Genomic DNA, 17067 nt, shown 5'->3' with positions numbered 1-17067 from the left:
GAAGTTTAAATGAAGTCATATTTTATTTGTATACAGTAAGTAGGTGATTAATGAGCTTTATTTAAATCACTTTCCACTCTTTGGACTAGTTGTTTTCTGTTTTGATTTGTTAAATTCTTCTGTTCACTATTATTTATCTGACTAGGACAGCTTCAGTGTCTCTTAAAACTCTGAAACTTTTTCATTCTTCATAAACGTACTTCTACACCTGAAATTCTTCACTTTATCTAGACCACTTTTGTCTCAAGCTTACAGAAAGAACTCTGCTGAACAGTTTGAAGCATAGGTGGCCATCAATTACTAAATGAATTTACAATTAAATAGATTAAGTCTTGTGCAAATAGCAATTATAGAATTAATAGGAATTCTAGAATGTTCTTTATCATGTACATTTTAATTGCAATACATTTAGTATGTAATAAGTACCAACAGTAGGTATAACTGAGGTCTTAAACCATGTAAGGAAGTATCTAATATAGACTGATGTATTTGATACCATGGCTAAACCACTAAAGTAACTAAAATGTGAAGCAGAGCATGGTAAGCTACTTTAGCCTTCTTGATAATAACAAAAAAAGTTCTACATCTTTTCAGAAGTAATGTTGTTCAGTTTTTACTGCTCCCAAACAAACTCTGTAACATGACTTGATACTTGATTCTAGAAACCTCTAAGTTAAAATAAGTCATAATAAAAAGACTTTGCTTCCTTTTGTAGCCCTATATATTTTGTACAGCTGTGGTCATGCTTACGTTACATGGCTCTCAGTTAAGCCTGAAAAGTAAGTGTAAAAGATGCTAAAGAATTCACTCAAATATATTTCCCACAAATCGCCTTCATAGTCTCGGGAATTTTGCCCCCCAGTTTTCAGAGGTCAATTAAACACATACTGCTATACTTAAAATGAACATTTCTATATACTTAATATAATTACAAATTGATACAGAGTCAATTGCTAAAATGTATAATTATTCATACATTTATATGGCAATTGTTTTGGTAAAAGCATTAAAAACCTTTTATTTCTCAAACCACTTTTTGTTCAATCACTACTAGCGCATATTAATTCAGGTAACAGCAGTGAAATGTATCTTGTTTATAAGCTTTTCATTTAAGACATTTTTCTCACCGGGATCACCTCCTAGCGTGAAAATTGTCCAAAGATAATAGCCCATCAATTCAAAAGTGTAATAGATTTGCGATCGCAGCACGCTCTCAGTGCGAAGAAGTGCTTTATCAGTCTCACTAACTCACCGCGTCGCAGCCAGAATCAGCACATATTTATTCTTTTGTTTTCACGTCAGAACGCATATAATTTACATCCTGGTGTTAATTACTCACCTAGGGGGTGTTTGATGTTCTTATTTGAAATATTTTTCTTTAAAAATGCATGCCATAATTACTTTAAAAGTTATAAAAGAGGCATCACTTTCATTAGTAGGAATCTAAAATATTTTACCAGGGAGGGATGCATAGTATATTACTTTCTACAAAGCATTTTCAGTTTAATTTCTTATAATAAATGTGTTCCTTTCTATTAGAAGCAAAATCATTGATTCACTGTGATCAGGCCCCCGCCAATTCTTAGAAAATAGACACACACTCACACGTGCAGATAAACCTTTTCTAGACTCATCCCATTCACAAAATAGCAGAGATGCAATTATCAAAATGCAAAGAGAGAAGTATTGACGTTTAGGTAAATTGTCTCCTTTCTGAACCGTTACCATTTTATCCATTATTGAGACAGGGCTTTTCGGTTGTTGAGTTCCATTTGCTAATCTTTATTCCTAGTTCCAGCTTCTGCCCGGCACCCCCGCCACCACAGGGGTCACTGAGGGACTCAGTCAGCGAGGGGTCGGTGTGGTTGGTGCTCCCTCCGCACCCCAGTGAAGTGCTCTCCCAGGCGCTCCCTTCCCTCCTGGAAAGCGTGCTTTACCCCAGCAGCTAAATGGGGAAAGAAGGAACTTTCTCTTTAACTGTAATAATGAGGATTCAGTGTAGGGTTTTTTTTTCCCCAAGTAGGCTGCATGTCTGCTCATTCTGAACCTGGATGAGAGGCTCTTCTTCCTCACGTTCGGTAGATGAGGAGCCACCGCTCCTCCAATGCTGGGCATCCGTGGCAGCAATTAGAAGGGAGGAACAGTAAAATTAAGAGCGAGGTGACATAAGACAATGAAAAATGTCTAAGCCGTTTGATTCCGAGGCCAGATGGATTGAGCCTTGTCTGGAAGAAATTCCATTTGTTCTAAACTGACTACTTGATGTGAGCGGCCAGCAGTGACTGTAAGCAGGAGCCTTTAGAATTTCTGATCTGTTATACAGTCTTGATGCGAGTCTTCAAGGTAAACGGAAGCTAAGCAGCGAATCGGCCAACACCTCGCTGCCTCAGTTCCCCAAATGGGGTCCCTGCACCAGCAGCCCAGGCCCCTGGGCCTCCTCCCCAGACCTTCTGTTTTAACAAGCTTTGCAGAGGAATTTGACGCAGGCTGATGCCTGAGAACCACTGCTTTAACGTATGGGACGGGGTCTCTAAGTACCCTTCTGCTCCTGTCAGGGTCCTGAGCCCCCACTAGGTGAACTCACAAGGCTCTCTCTACCAGCACCTGCGATTCCGGCATCAGCCTGTTGAACTGTGTTCCCAGGAGAGGTAGGTGAGTGCAGAACCCCTTCCACCATCTGATGATGTGGGCGGGCTTCTCCCTGAGAATTCGCGGCAGCCTCTGCCATCTCTTAGCTTGGGGGCCTCACGGAGCATCCGAGAGCCGGCATCGTTGACTGATGGCGGTGTCTTCCGAGTAGTTCAGTACTGAAGCACAGGAAGTCGTCATACTAGGGGTCTCTGGGTATCTGTGGAGAAGTCAGTTGCTTAAAGGTCAAGAACACAGACAGGAACGCAACCTAGATGAAGAACAGGTAATGCTTACAGGGGCTTGCTTTCTGTGGTTTTCTGTTCTCTAGCTGCCGGAAACGTGGTATTCTTTTGCATCACTATCTGAAGCCCATCATTTAAATAAACTGCTTTTACGGCTGTCTAATTCATTATGAACACATTGCTAAATATACATTTAGCAGATATTCCAGTTATGAAATTTAAAATTCAGACTTTGATAGTGAAACTTCTGGAGACTGTGGGTCATGAATTACAGGGGTTCTAAGTGCTTGGACGACATTTAATAATCATCTTCCATGGATATCATTTTTTAAAATATATACTGACAAATATGTCAGGCTGTTTTAACTCTTGCAGTGTTTAATAAATATAGTCTCAGCTACAGACCAAGTAATTAAATGAGTGGTAATGAGCCATATCAAAGGAAAATAGTGCTCAATAATTCATTTTGTATGTATTTTGACAATTCTTAAAAAGTATTTTATCTTCGAGGGAATGCTAGGCAAACCATGTATTGTTTTGCCAAGTGACAAGTATTATCAAGCGACTGAAACTGTTTTGAACTCGGTAGTAATTTTAGCCTTCATGTATTCCCAGGTAAATTTAATCCACAAGTGTGGGATTCATTTGCTTTAGATCTGAAAATGTCATTTTGGAAGAGTCGTTTGATGTGGAGGAAATCTTGTGAGACCTTTAATAAGCCTTTTAAACCCAGGAAGTTCTATTTTGCCCGAAGGAAAAGGAACCCATACCTTAAAATTGTTTTAGTTCGTAAGTAAAAACTTTGGATTTCGAAAAGGCTGCAGATTTGACCAAACAGAATCCATCTTTCCCTCATTGCCACACCATCTTCGAAAGCAGAGCGTCTGATCTGAAGCAAGCAAACTAAATTCTAGGTAAAGTGTCTACTGATTTGCCTGAAAACCACAAGTAGAAGGCAGGACGTTGACAGATTTTATTTAAGCATGGTGCATGTGGTTTGATGTAAATTACTCTCTTTGTCCAACGAACAATAAGAAGGAGGGAGCGTGAGCACACCCATGCCGTGGAGTCTTTCTCTTCCTAAGATGGAGCAGGTTAAATGTAACAGAAGGATTTTCCCAGGGTCTGTGTGTCACTAACAATGGTTCCCAATGTGCCGTAGGGACAGAAACCGGACACTGTAACTAGGACACTCTTTTTATTCTAATTATTTGCTGTTTTCATCTCAATGAAAGCTTTTAACACTGTATAAAAAATGTTGAAGAAACAAACCTCTTTTCTGCAAAGCTGACCAGTTACGACGTTAATGTAATTACAGTCTCCTTCGGGGGCTGCATGCTCTCCTTTCGGCTCCTGTGTCCCGTCCTGCTGCCCCCCAAAGGGGACGACGCGGACCACCTTGAGTTGGGTCAGAACACCTCTGCCCGGGATGCTTTCCATGGTGCCCCGTGTGCGTGCTCGTTTATTAAACCACGTCCTTGGTGTCAGAGGGATGATGCGATCAGATTAGCCGGCTGAACAAAAGGTTACCATCAACCCGCTTGTCTGCTGGTGACTCTTCTAAGTTTACAACGTCCAACTAGGCATTGGAATTTACTTAATTTTGTATTTCATGTTAGGATCTCTTGAAATGGGCGTGGATAGTGGGTGTTACATATAATATAATGTAGGAAGGCACATTTAAACTTACTGCCACAGTCGTCACTATTTTTCTACTGTATTTTTACGATAGTAAGTTTTTATGGTTCCTGCTTTGAAAGACAAAATCAATCAAAGGGGAAGAATGACTAAAGAACGAAGCATATCTGCTAAGAGATGGAGTGAAAAAAAAAACAAATGATAAGAAGCAACGTAAGAAGCCTGATGCAAGGGTAGGTAGATACTAGGACTGGGCATACGGAAGTAATTCAGGGCCTGTGCAAGTCCAGTATACAACACATGACGTTTCGTTTAAGAGCAGAAAAAAATGTTACTTTTTGCTCTTCCGTGCCTCTGCCAAAGAGATTAAAAAGAGGAGGTTAGGGATAAGAACTGAGAAGAACTTCACCACAGCCAAAAAGGCACAAGAAAGCAATGCTACAAAGGAAAGGAGGGGGACTCTGACCAGCCAACAGGACAGGACGGGGGGCGGGCAGGAGAAAGGAGTAATTGAAAATCACCCCTGCGTCCACCGGGGGAGTGTCTCTCCCCCCAGAGGCAGGGGAGTGACCCAGAGGCAGGCCTGGGGTCAGCAAGAAAGGTGAGGAGCTTCCGTCTTTGTCCCTACTAATGTCAAATTTGTGACATGACCCACAGAAAAAAAAACCCGTGAGACAATTGCTTAGAAACACACCAGCAAGTGGGAGCCGAAATGCTAAGGTTGGTCTGAAGGCCACGAAGACACGGACCTTTCAACGTCAGCAGTAAAACCAGCAGCCGTTCACTGTGCCCGATGCGGAGCCGTCCTTCCCAGTGACGCCCTCCTGGCGATGTGGCAGTGACATGGCAGCACCGTGAACCATGCCGCGCAGGCCCTCGGCTTGTGTCTGGTCGCTGTGGCTGCTACACCCACTCCCCCTCAAGACTGCAGAGCCACAAAGCAACTGTCAGAGCTCAGTGACCCTCTGCACCCGCCGTCTCTGGACGGGGCTCTGAAACTGACTTTCCCCGTCCCAGTGTCCGACCGTGGGTCCTCAAATGCACCTCTAGGTTGTCACCGGAGAGGGGCGTTGGTGCAGACCGCTGGGGGACTGGAGGCAGGCGTCAGGCAAAGCATCCTGAGGAACCTCAGAACAGAGCCAGCCTGCTCCCCCGGGGTCCATGCCTCGGCCGCTTTAGTCCCGGGCACACGGGGGAATATGCTCACGGGATTCATGTCTTCCATCCCCAAACATGGGCTGAGAGGTAAAGAAAATGTCTGTCTTTATCCTGCAAACCGCCTGTGGGTGCCGGGTCACAGCCGTGTGTGTGTGTGTGTGTTGATGGTACTTTTTGCAAAATTTTTCCTACGTGAGAAGCATATTCCCAAGGCCGGAGGGCCTGGCAAAGAGTCACAGGACGGGGAAGGACTGTTGCAACCCACAGACACACATGCCTTAGAGAGAGAATTGGGGACCAAACCGTTTTCTCATGCACTCACCGTACCACCATCACGCAGCCGAATTTCAGAGTCCATCCGAGCTTGCTTGTTTGCTCGTTAAACATCCGTGCCGCTGCAGATGCAAACGAAGGGTGGCGGCAGCCCTGGAAACTGCCCAGAGGAAGTCCTGGGCTGAGGGGCAGACGTTTGTCACAATAGGTGCTTGTCCGGTGCTAGCCAGACCCTGTATTGCAGGGGAAGGAAAGAGCACTATTGACTTCAGACAGACGACGTCCTGTCTGAACCTCGGAAGTGACACAGTTCCCTCCACGTACAAACGCACACGGTCCCCTCTCTGGGACACGGGTGGACGCAGACCCCTTCCACCCTCCGGTTCACGTCCAGGAGGCCTTCGCACGGGTTTTGGAGCACATCTACCTCGAGGGCTACTCCTACCTGAAGGAATTGTTCTCACGTGATGACAGCACCTGTTTGTCATCGGTTTCAAAACTCATCAGTCCAAACAGTCTTTACAAACTCTTTCTGAACTCACATGCTCTGACAATACTGAAGACGGGTGATTTTAAAGTACGTGCATTGGTGCTTTGGCGTCTCTGCCAATGTCTTAGAATGTTTCTGTAGTCATGGTGCGCGCATGGCTCCAAGGCACTAACCGGACACCCCCTGGTATGGGCGGCCATTCAGACAGAGGAAGGGGAAGGGTACTTCTGCGGGTTAAAGTCGGTGGCCAAAATATCTCTCTGGCAACAATGCGAATAAATGCATGCCTTAAATAGGTTATAAACTTTGGCAGTAAAGCAGTCTTCCGTTCCACTAATGTTGATGAATAGTGTCGTCTGAATGCTACATCTTCATTTTCAGCGTTATCTCGGAGTAACTCGAGCCCTGTTCTTGCAAGAGTGCTTTGCCAGGATCGCCCGAGCAGAGGCACATCATGCGTTAATATCTCAAACTTTGGAAACTGAAGCAGTTGTCTAATGTGGAGCTGGCATGTGTCTGGCTTACTGTCTTGCGCACAGTAGGTACACGGTTTTAGTGTTAAGGAGAAGATAATGCAGAGTTCCATAACACAGGCTCAAATCCCATTTCCCGTGAAGAAATGACCCGAACTACTTTGAACAAAGCGGTGGCGTGTCTTCCCGGGATGCTTTTCATTCCACTCCTATAACTGCCAACTTCTAGCTATCTATTTTTATTGTTATTTTACTTACTTATTGTTGGCTGTGCTGTGGCTCCTTGCCCAAGGCACTACATGTCTCTGGGACTCACTTTGCACACCCGCACAACAGTCACCATGGTATCTATTTTACAGTACTTACTGAGCAGCCGCTGTGCTCCAGGAGCTGCCTACGTCCTGAACATGCTTATGGGGAATGAGAAGTCATGGGGTTTGCATTCCGATGGGAGAAGACAGGCGACAGATTAGTGCAGTGGCTCGGTCATCCTTATCTATCAATTCAGCACGCTACACACCTTTGCTTTTTTAAATTCCTGTCTGTGTTTCATCCGAAGCCCCCTCATTCCTAGACACTTTCCTCACACGCTCCGGGTCCCTCCCTCCTTCCATGCTGCTGGGAGCACAGTGGGGAGGGTCCAGTGCTAGAAGATTCTGCAGGAAGCCATTGCATTTTCCTGCTCCGTGTCATCCCCAGGGTGCTACTGAGGCGCCTGCATTCCCGTCCGAGTGGCCTCTGGTGGGTCCAGGGGTGCCCTCCGCCGCCATGCCTGCGCCACTCTCGAAGCCACGAAAACAATTCTGCTCCTTACAAGTCGTGCCGAGATGCAGGCATCTGGGGGATCTCTTCGTAACAACAGCCCCCCGGCACTCCACACGTCAGTTTTTGCGTGGGATCCTGTTACCGCTGCAGGCCTCAGGTGTGCTCTGCTCTCCTGACACGCCAGGTGGTAGTGTCGCCTCTTCGAGGCTCCATCTGCCAGGGGAGCCCAGGGGGGCCTCTGTCTCTCAGGCGCAGGGACTCTCTGCCCTCATCCATTCCCTTTCCCCTCTTCCTAACCCTCCATGAGAACATTTTCTAGTCTAAGGGGAATGTTTATGTCCTAACTTCTAGTGCTTCCAACATTTTAGTTATAGCCCACATCCTTAGTGTGTCTGCTTTCCTGCAGAAATTCTTTCCAGCACCAAAGACTGTGTCTGGCCTGTACACTGGTTGCTAGTGAGATGCCGCTGGTTTCTATGGCGAATTCAGGTCACTCCCCGCTGTTTCTGGGCCCTCAGCCCTCCAGCAGAGGGCGGAGGCAGTAGGGGGAGCCCCAGATGTCTCCAGAGACTCGCCACCCCCAGCCCCAGACTTGCCACGAAGCATCGGGCAGGCTGCTGTCCTGGGGCCCCGTGGATCCCCAGCTCTGTCGGCTCCCCAATGCTCCTCTTTGCAGCCTGAAAATGCTTTCCTGGTCTGGGGGTCGGGGGACAACCCCCCAAACGTTGTGGTTACACCCCAGTCCTCTCCACTCCACCCAGCAGCCTGGGCGCTAGGCAGCCCGCAGCAGACTCAGGCTCTGTTCACTCCCCATCCTCTCCCCTCTGTCCTGGGGTGACACGGTGAAGCCGCTGTCAGAACTGAGAGGGGTCAGGCAGAGCAAGGACGCAGAGAGGGACATTTCCAGGGGAACAACACACTTTAAAGAGCATGTCATTATTTTCTCTCTCTAACCCACCACACAGCCTGTTGCTACGGGCCCCTGAGCCTCTTGCCCCCTCCTCACGTGTGATCCTAGGAAGGAAGGAAGGGTCTAGATCAAGGTCGACCGCAGCTCGCAGGCCGGGTCCAGCCTGCCCCCTGTTTCTGTGGTGATCCCGAGCGAGACTGGGTTTTCCGTCTTTAAGTGGCTGAAACAAACACACAAAGATGATGACTATCTCATGACGTGGGACAATTTGGTGAAGTGGAAATTTCTTAGTCCATCGGTCAGGTTTCCTCGGAATGCAGACACGCGCAGTCATTCACGTGTTGTCTGGCTGCCGCCAGGACAGTCCCGGCAGAACTGCTCTGTGGTGACAGGTGTCGCCGGCACCTGGCCTGGATGGGGAGGGGCTGCGTGGCGCAGCCCAGCCCACCGTCGTCTCACCCAGAGTGCGGGCCGCGAGAATGTCCCCGACACCAAGGGTGTACACCAGCGACCTCCTTTCACGTGGTTGGTGCGGAGGGTGTTCCGTTTTGAATTTGCATTTAGCCTTCAAATGAAGTAAGCCTCCCGTTCACACGAGGACACGAGCATTAGGACACAAACTATGCCGCTGTGTGTGTACCTCCTGAAATCATCACGCGTGCGACTGCCCTGAACCATGGCGGGCTCTTCCAGGACACCTGCGGCCTCCTGGGTGGGAAAGGGACACAGCTTGTGGGGTTCAGTGGGCCCATCAGTGGGGAACCGAGTGGTGGCTGTCGAGACACGAACTAAGTACATTGTAAGTCGCCCACACAATATGAAGTGTAAACTGTGAAGACCATGGGAACTTTTATTAACAGGAACCTGAAAATCAGCCATCTTTCCCACAGACTTCCCCAAAGAGCGCTCCTGTCCTGTGATCATTCGGGTGCTGCTTGAGCACCCTCCAAGGAAGAGAGCCCACGGTGGGTGGGGCAATGGGCGCCCCTGTCCATGGCCCCCTCGTTGGGGAAACTTCTGGTATTTGACCTACCACCTGCTTCACCGACCCCTTCACCCACTTAGGCTGGGCTTAGAAAGTGTCCTGCGACTCCTCCCTTCCTCTTCCTGTCTGCCCCTGCCCAGCCCCGGCACCTCTACCTCCCCAGTTACCTTTGACCTAAGCTAAAAATAAAACGGGCTCGCCTCCCTTGAGAACCGACCAGCTGGCCGCCTGTGGCCGGGCTGGACAGTCCCCACTGGTGGGAGAGAGGCTAGGATTAGGGTGTTTCCATGGACCTCCAGAACAGCCACGTGCTCATGTGTGCTTGTGTGCACGTGCGTGCCTGTTCTCACGCAGTTGTAAATATGCATGTAGCTGTAAGGTCATAGGATGAGCTGTCTTCAGGGGAATGTGAAGATGCTCTTACGGCAGCTCCAGGAGGGTCCTGTGCAGGTGCGATCAGAGCAGCTTCCTAGCTCCCCAGGTACGTGCCTGCTGCACAGGGCGGCAGCCTGAGGCTGCACTTAGAAATGCTGCCGACCACGTTACGAGTCACCCTTTCATCGGAGTCTGTTTACGGGTTGGGGGTTTTTGGCTTTAAAAAAAAACATTTTCTGAATTTGTAGGTCTTTGAACATGCTGTGAAGTAAATGAGGAAAGACAGGGAGGACAGCGAAGGCGCGGCTGTCGCCGTGTCTGTCTCCGCATGTTAACCTACTCACGCGTCAACGTGGAGGTGGCGGCCTCCCTGTAACGACCTCCTCCTGTCCCGCAGGCATTTCCTATTCAAAACCGGGACAGGGACCACGCCGCTGTTCAGCACCGCGACCCCAGGATACACGATGGCTTCTGGCTCTGTCTACTCGCCGCCCACTCGGCCGCTACCCAGAAACACCCTGTCGAGAAGCGCGTTTAAGTTCAAGAAGTCTTCGAAGTACTGCAGCTGGAAGTGCACGGCGCTGTGTGCCGTAGGCGTGTCCGTGCTCCTGGCCGTGCTCCTGTCCTACTTCATAGGTAAGAGCCGGGGTCAAAGCCGTCTTGTCTGCACGTCGGGCCTCACGTTGTTGGTTGGTTGGTTTTATCTGTGCATGTGCCCAAGAAGTCTATCCCGAGGTTATAGTTTCTGGGGAAGGCGTTGGTCATAATGCATTGTAATTGCAAGGTGGCTGAAGTGATTTCTAACAAATTTAGATGAACAGAAAAGCTTTCTTTGCATAAACAATGAGTTACTTGCTCAGATGCAAGCTATAGTGTACATTTCTGGTTGACTTATTCCTCGTGAAAATGTGGGTGAGTCTGCCACGCACACAAAATAATTCAGGCACTTTCGGGAAGGGGCACGATGCAGGGACCCCCCACGGTGCACAGTGCACAGGGAACACTCACACCTTGGCCACATCACACACCTTTAGAGCTGCCTCACGCAAACCTCCTGCACTCGGGAACATGGTCCCGAGAACCGTGTGTCCATGCAACAACGAAAGGCTTTTCTGCTCGTTCCTGTACGTGGGTTTGTCGTCTCCTCTGAGGTAGCGCTGACCACTGTTCTCACTTCCCAGCAACCCAAGCGCTGGGAACCGCTTATAAAAGCTATGGATTTTCCTTTTACCTCTTTCCTAACGCATGCGAGCATCCGCACTGGTGGAGGTGATTGGTTGAAACGTCAGAAGTGACCACATCAGATTTGGGTTGCTCCCGAGCGTGGGGAAAGGCCTGCCACGTCGAAATGCTGAGGGGGTCCGCCGAGAGGGACCCCAGGCTGTGTGGCTCGTCCGACCAGAGCAACGGTCAGCGCTGCAGGTTCAAGTTGACGAAGCAGTTTGCAGTGCCCCAGAGGTTCTGTGACCGCGTGAGACTCCCACAGAGCTGTCTGTGGAGCGGTGTGGTGCTTGTGCCTCCAACCCGTGTCCACCGTTAGCTGCCATGTTCCTTAGTTACAAATCACGTGCTTTGGAGTCAGGACACGTAAGAAACAAGTAGAGTGTAGAGCGTGAAGCAACTCGAGAGGTGATTGAGTCAGGGATGGCCACTGCGCAGCAGGTCACGTGCTGCCACCTCCCGTCCTTTGACCAGGCAGACACCACTGATGAGTCAGCGTCTTTCCAGTGACACTGGCCCCAGCTTCATGGGCCTCAGCACGTGCTCGGTGCGCCCGGTGCACCTTGCAGCGCCGCTGTCCGTCTGGGCTGAAAGCCAGGTGACACCCTCTTGTCCATTTCCAATCAAAGTTTACTCTGTCCTTGTGAAAAGGGCCAAAGCAGGTCCCCGGGAGGCTGTGGCTTGGCGGAGATCAGGCAGGGGTGGAGCAGGGCGGTGCTCTTCCGTGGCACTCCAGGTCAGGGAGGGCTCGCACAGCACAAAACTCAGTACTCGGAGCCGGTTCCCGGCGTGCAGCTGTCAGGAGGACCTCCATCCCGTCAGCCGGGCGAGGTACTTCTGTCTGTCGGCAGTATGCTGCCGATGCATGCTGCATGGTCCCGAAGTGCATCCATCACAAATGGGGTGCAATAAGTTCAGCTTGTGCTTTCGGAGGGGATTTTTTCACTCTAGTGCAGGCCAAACAGATGCCTGCCGTGCAGGGCGGGTCCGGGGTCTGTGTGGCTGCGCTGTTGTCAGACGTGCCTCCTCATTCTGCCCGGTCCTACCCACTGTCCATCATGTGCGTATGGGCACTGACACCATTGGATTCAGTGTAATGTCAGATTGGATCACTGTTATTTGTGAGACATGTCCCCTTTTCAAGGATCCTTTAGTGAATATAATTATTAGAGTTCTAAGTAAAGGCTCAAATATTTCTTTTTCCCAAATTCCCCATTTTCACTGTTTCGTACTTAGCATCATCCTTTATTCCTACCGGTACCGCGCTCAAAAACTCCTCCCTTTGACATTAGCTTCCCCCACACGGACACATACAAATTATATAGTTAATGTGGGTACCCACCAGGGTACAAGTGTTTGTTGGAGATTCCTTATGACCCAGTTATTGTGCCAGAAACTAAGGCACTGCAATCCAAGGGTTACCTGGAAAAAAATTACTTTGATCCTCAAAGAATTATCTCATACTCTTTGTTGCTTTAATTAAGCACAGACATACTGAGAATTTCACTGGTCTTCCTCTGCTTAAATGACTCACACTTCATGCAGTGGGTTGTGTTGTTTTGTTTTCTTTGTATCAGGTAAAGAATATACTTTCTTCATCCGTTAGCTTGATAAATCTTTTTGGACTAAAGATACTGCCTTTACCCTTGGGAAAAAAAACAGGACACTTCTCTCAGGGGAGGTGTTCGTTCCCATGGAGTATGCATGGAGAGGACACCCCTTCCTGTCCAGGGAGATCGCTCTGATAATCCCAAATCAGCGGGGAAACCAGCGTCATCGCCAAACTGACCTCACAACCTTTAACGAAGCGCCATCCTCCTTAAACTTGGCTCCCGTGCCCCAGGAGGTCCCCACTTTCTCACGTTGCCTGTCAGTGTAAAGTCACAGCCTTAAGAAATATGCAAAGGAAAAAGCTCGAGGAATTGTTTCTACCCCAGACTTTCTTTCTCACCCTCCAGTAGGGTCGTGAGCAGTTATGAAGACGTGGCGTTAATGGGTCTCTTCCCCGAGGTCAAGGTTATTTCAGGGCAGTCAAGGTGCATAACTTCTGAAATGGGGTAAAAGGGGAGGGAGGCAGGCTTTGTTGTTTCTTTGTTTTTCCATTCCCACAAAAGATTACAGAGAATAAAGGAGAGACGAAAAAGAAAGTGAAAATTAATTCCCCTTGATCACTATTAACTTTTTGCATAGGTGGCGACTGTTAACATTCTGGTGTATACCCTTCCAGATATTTTTCCATGCGTACGTAGGTCTGGCGTTCCGTATTTTTAATGCATTTGCACCGGCTTTCTCACTCACCATGCATTAAACATTGTGTGTGTGTGTAACTTTATTTAATGGCTGTTGTAAATTAAGCAGTTCCCCAAAATGCAGCGACTGCTTTCTTCTGCAAGCGTGTGTTTCTGTGTGCAAGTGGGTTCAGCTGATCACACTTTTGATTAGAATAAATTCTTTGAAAGAAATTGCAGTGCCAAAGGATAGACATGTTTTAAATTTGCAAGCTGTGGCCAAATTACTCTCCAGTTTGCACAATGACCAATGCTATGTATTATCAGTATTTTTAACCCTTGTCAGTCTGTCAGGCTGAAACATGTTACTGTTGTTTTCACTTCTTACTAGTAGTGCTGAATATCTTTTCATACACTTATGGACCATCTTTATTTCTTTTTACATGTGTGGATAGCCTAGTACCCCACATTTTTCTGTTGGGAATATTCTCCTCTTTGTGATTTACAAGTGTTTATTTATTAAGGACATTAGTCATTTGTCATATATGTTATGCTGTTTCCCAATTGCATATTAACTTGGTTCATATTTGTATTCCTTATACCATACAGAAATTTTAAATTAATCTCATTCATCAGCTTTTCTTCATAATTTCTTATATTGTATGCTATACCTATAAAGTCCTTATTTACTCTTAATGTTACTTTTTTAAGTCACTTAAATTTTCTTCTGGTGCTTCTGTGGTTTCTTAATAACCACCGTGAGGTCAGCATTTTTCTGGACACCCTAACAGATGTTAGAGGTTGAAATGAGCGCTCCATTCTAGAAACTCACAGTCAAGCGATAAAGACACTTCTAACCGCACAGGCTTTCATAGCCATGTGGTCCACGGGAGCAAAATAGAGAGGAGAGAAGAAAAGTAGCTCAGGCCGAAGCTGCTGGGGAAAGACTTGATCTTGCAGGTGATTCTGAGGAGCTGAAGAGGAGCTCAGTTTACTGGACTTAATGTCAGAGTGGTCAGTGGGAGAGGATGACCTTCAAAGGAGGTCGCGCAAGGCGAGGAGAGAAAGAGACAGGAAACATCTACAGTGGTCACGTGGGGTGCTCACTGTGCACCAGGCACTGGGCTCCAGACTGTGTGTGAACGACCTCATTTAACTTTCACCACAGCGCTTTGAGTCACTAGCTCCATGGAACACGGAGGAATGGACTGCTCAGAGAGGTCCCGTGTCGGAAGTCGCAGCGCCCGCACAGGACGAAGCTGGACTGGAAGCTGGGGGCTGGCAACTGGGGGACGCCGTCCCTCCGCACTGCCTCCTGTGAAGTTTTCGAAGAACTGAAAAGTCAAAGTGTTTATGTTTTTAAACGATTGCGTTAGTGGCGTTCCAAAACGTGGAATTTGAAGAAAGGTGGTCCAGACTAGGACTTTTCAAACTTTGATGGGGCTAGGAATCACGGGGAGATCTTGTGAAAACGCGTATTCGGATTCAGGGGATCTGTTGTGAGAACTGAGGAGGGTCTGTATCTCGGACGGGCGGCCAGGGTGCTGCTGTGGCCCCCAGACCACGCCTGGGGGAGCAGGATGGCGGGCCAGCGGGGTCAAACGCTGCGCTGAGTGAGGCCATGACCCATTTCAGCGCTAAGTCTGTGGCCGCTAGACACGTGTGGCTCTCGAGCGCTCAAAATGTGGCCCCTGCACCTAAGGGGCTGGAATTTACATTTTATTATTGTTGATGAATTTCAACTCAGACAGCCACATGTGGGTAGTGGCTCTTACCTGGACAAGACAGGGACAGATGACCTGTTAGAAAATTCGGCCAAGTGGGAGATCGTGAGGCTCTGCTTGTTAGAGGAGTGGCAGAGTGGAGAGACTCTGGCTGGCACGTGATAGGACGGGTGTGCCATGCTCTGTCACCTCCCCATTCTTAGCAACCCGATGTCCACGCTTGGACACGTGACAGGCCTCTTGTCAACAGTCACATCAGGATTTCTTTTAGACTGCTGATCTCCCGGTTCAAAGCCTGCTCCAACGCATTAGTCTGTAAGCGGGTGTGTCTGTACACAATGAAAATCTACTGATTTCTAAACACACACATTACATTGGATGGTAATAATGATACGGGCCTGTCAAAAAAATCCTGTCCCTACACTTCCTGGGCCCTAACTCATTCCCCTTCTTTTTTTCCTGTTCTGATGGTTAGAAAATTGTAAACATGGGCAGTAGAAGGCAGCTGTTTGCCAAAGGACAGATCACAGGGAGACAGTCTGCTAGTTCCTGCTGCTCCCCGTTCTGTGTGTGGCTCTGGGACGAGTACGAGTCTTGATTGTTGTTCTTTACCCACAGAGGATGAGCAATAATCTAAAATTCTGATGTCATACAGATAGAAAAATGCCCTGACCTCTTATCATAAAGCACGACCATGAATGAAACATTAAATACAAATCAAAATAAAAGTTTGAATTACTGGTTAACACCACTTAAAACTGGCAACAGAGTCGCATCAGACTTCACCTGACCCCATCACGGGCAGGTCCCCTCATTAGCATTTCCGGATGCTGCTGGGCGGAGCCTGCAAATTCCAGTAATTTCCCACTTGGAGTAGCACCGAACATAATTGCACATGTTCCTCAGATTTAGGGAAAACTAGAGAAAACAGAAACCTTATCAAATTATAGTATGCTAGCTTATTTTCTTGATTTTTGGCCTGGTTTATCCCAATCAATAATCCACGTGACAAATGTTTGGATGGCGTTACTGAGATGTAATTCTCACATCCTACAGTTCACTCATTCAAAGTGTACAGCGCGACGGTGTTTAGTGTTTCCACACCGTGCTGCCATCGGTTTTAGAACATTCCCATCACCACCCCCCCCCGAAGCACAAACCCTGTGTTCTGCAACAGTCACTTCCCCATTCCCTCTAAACCAGGGGTGTCAAACTCATTTCCACCGGGGGCCCCATCAGCCTCACGGTTGCCTTCAGAGGGCCAAATGTAATTTCAGCTCCTTAACTGTTAAGGAGTAGTTACATGTATACAGTCCTAACATTATTTCGGCCCTTTGAAGGCAACCGCAAGGCTGATGGGGCCCCCGGTGAAAATGAGTTTGACACCCCTGCTCTAAACCGTCCATGGGATTTCCCCCCCACACACAAAAATCTGAAATTTTCAGGGATTGGTTTGTTAACTGCTTTCTCAACGGCAGGAAATAACTCAGCATTGTTTTGCTAATGAACTCCTGACATCTGCCGCTAACCCGAGAAAGACTTGCGTTTTCAACATTCTGTTTCACTGGAAAAAAAGACATAGGTAGTTATTTATTTCCTTTGAACATCTGCTACCAACTGATTCGTAAAATAGATGTTGTGCTATCCTGCCACAAAGGCTGTTTAGCAACGGGAGCCTCCCGTTGATCTTAGCAAAACAGAACCTGTCGAGTCCAGGTTCATTGCAGTTATGATTTGGTAGCAGTTATCTGTCCTACTTCTTTGTCTATTTGCATTTTATGAACATTTTTACTTCTCGGTGTACCTTGAAATTGATTGCGGTACTAGCTGTATATGCGCTATATATATGCAACTCAGGGTCAGGAAGAAAAATACGCCAGCCCTCCACGCTTCACGAGAAATCAACCATTTAAATATATATGGCAAAATAAAATGTGTTGTGACATTCTTTTTT

At 47.8% G+C, this 17067-nt stretch overlaps 1 protein-coding gene across 4 annotated transcripts in view; it reads left to right on the top strand.

The window, feature by feature from the left end:
• Nucleotides 1–17067, top strand: part of TENM3 (teneurin transmembrane protein 3) — a 562504-nt gene that overhangs the window by 402336 nt on the left and 143101 nt on the right. For all 4 annotated transcript variants that reach the window (XM_028526435.2, XM_036011778.1, XM_036011777.1 and 1 more), the window contains exon 5: nucleotides 10338–10576. In XM_028526435.2, coding sequence (XP_028382236.1) covers nucleotides 10338–10576 — 239 coding nt within the window. The remainder of the gene's footprint in view (nucleotides 1–10337; nucleotides 10577–17067) is intronic.

Source organism: Phyllostomus discolor, chromosome 11 (genome assembly GCF_004126475.2).
Source record: "Phyllostomus discolor isolate MPI-MPIP mPhyDis1 chromosome 11, mPhyDis1.pri.v3, whole genome shotgun sequence".
In the NCBI taxonomy this organism is placed as follows: domain Eukaryota; kingdom Metazoa; phylum Chordata; class Mammalia; order Chiroptera; family Phyllostomidae; genus Phyllostomus; species Phyllostomus discolor.
Note: the sequence above shows the minus strand (reverse complement) of the source record. Positions and strands in the feature narration are given on the sequence as shown.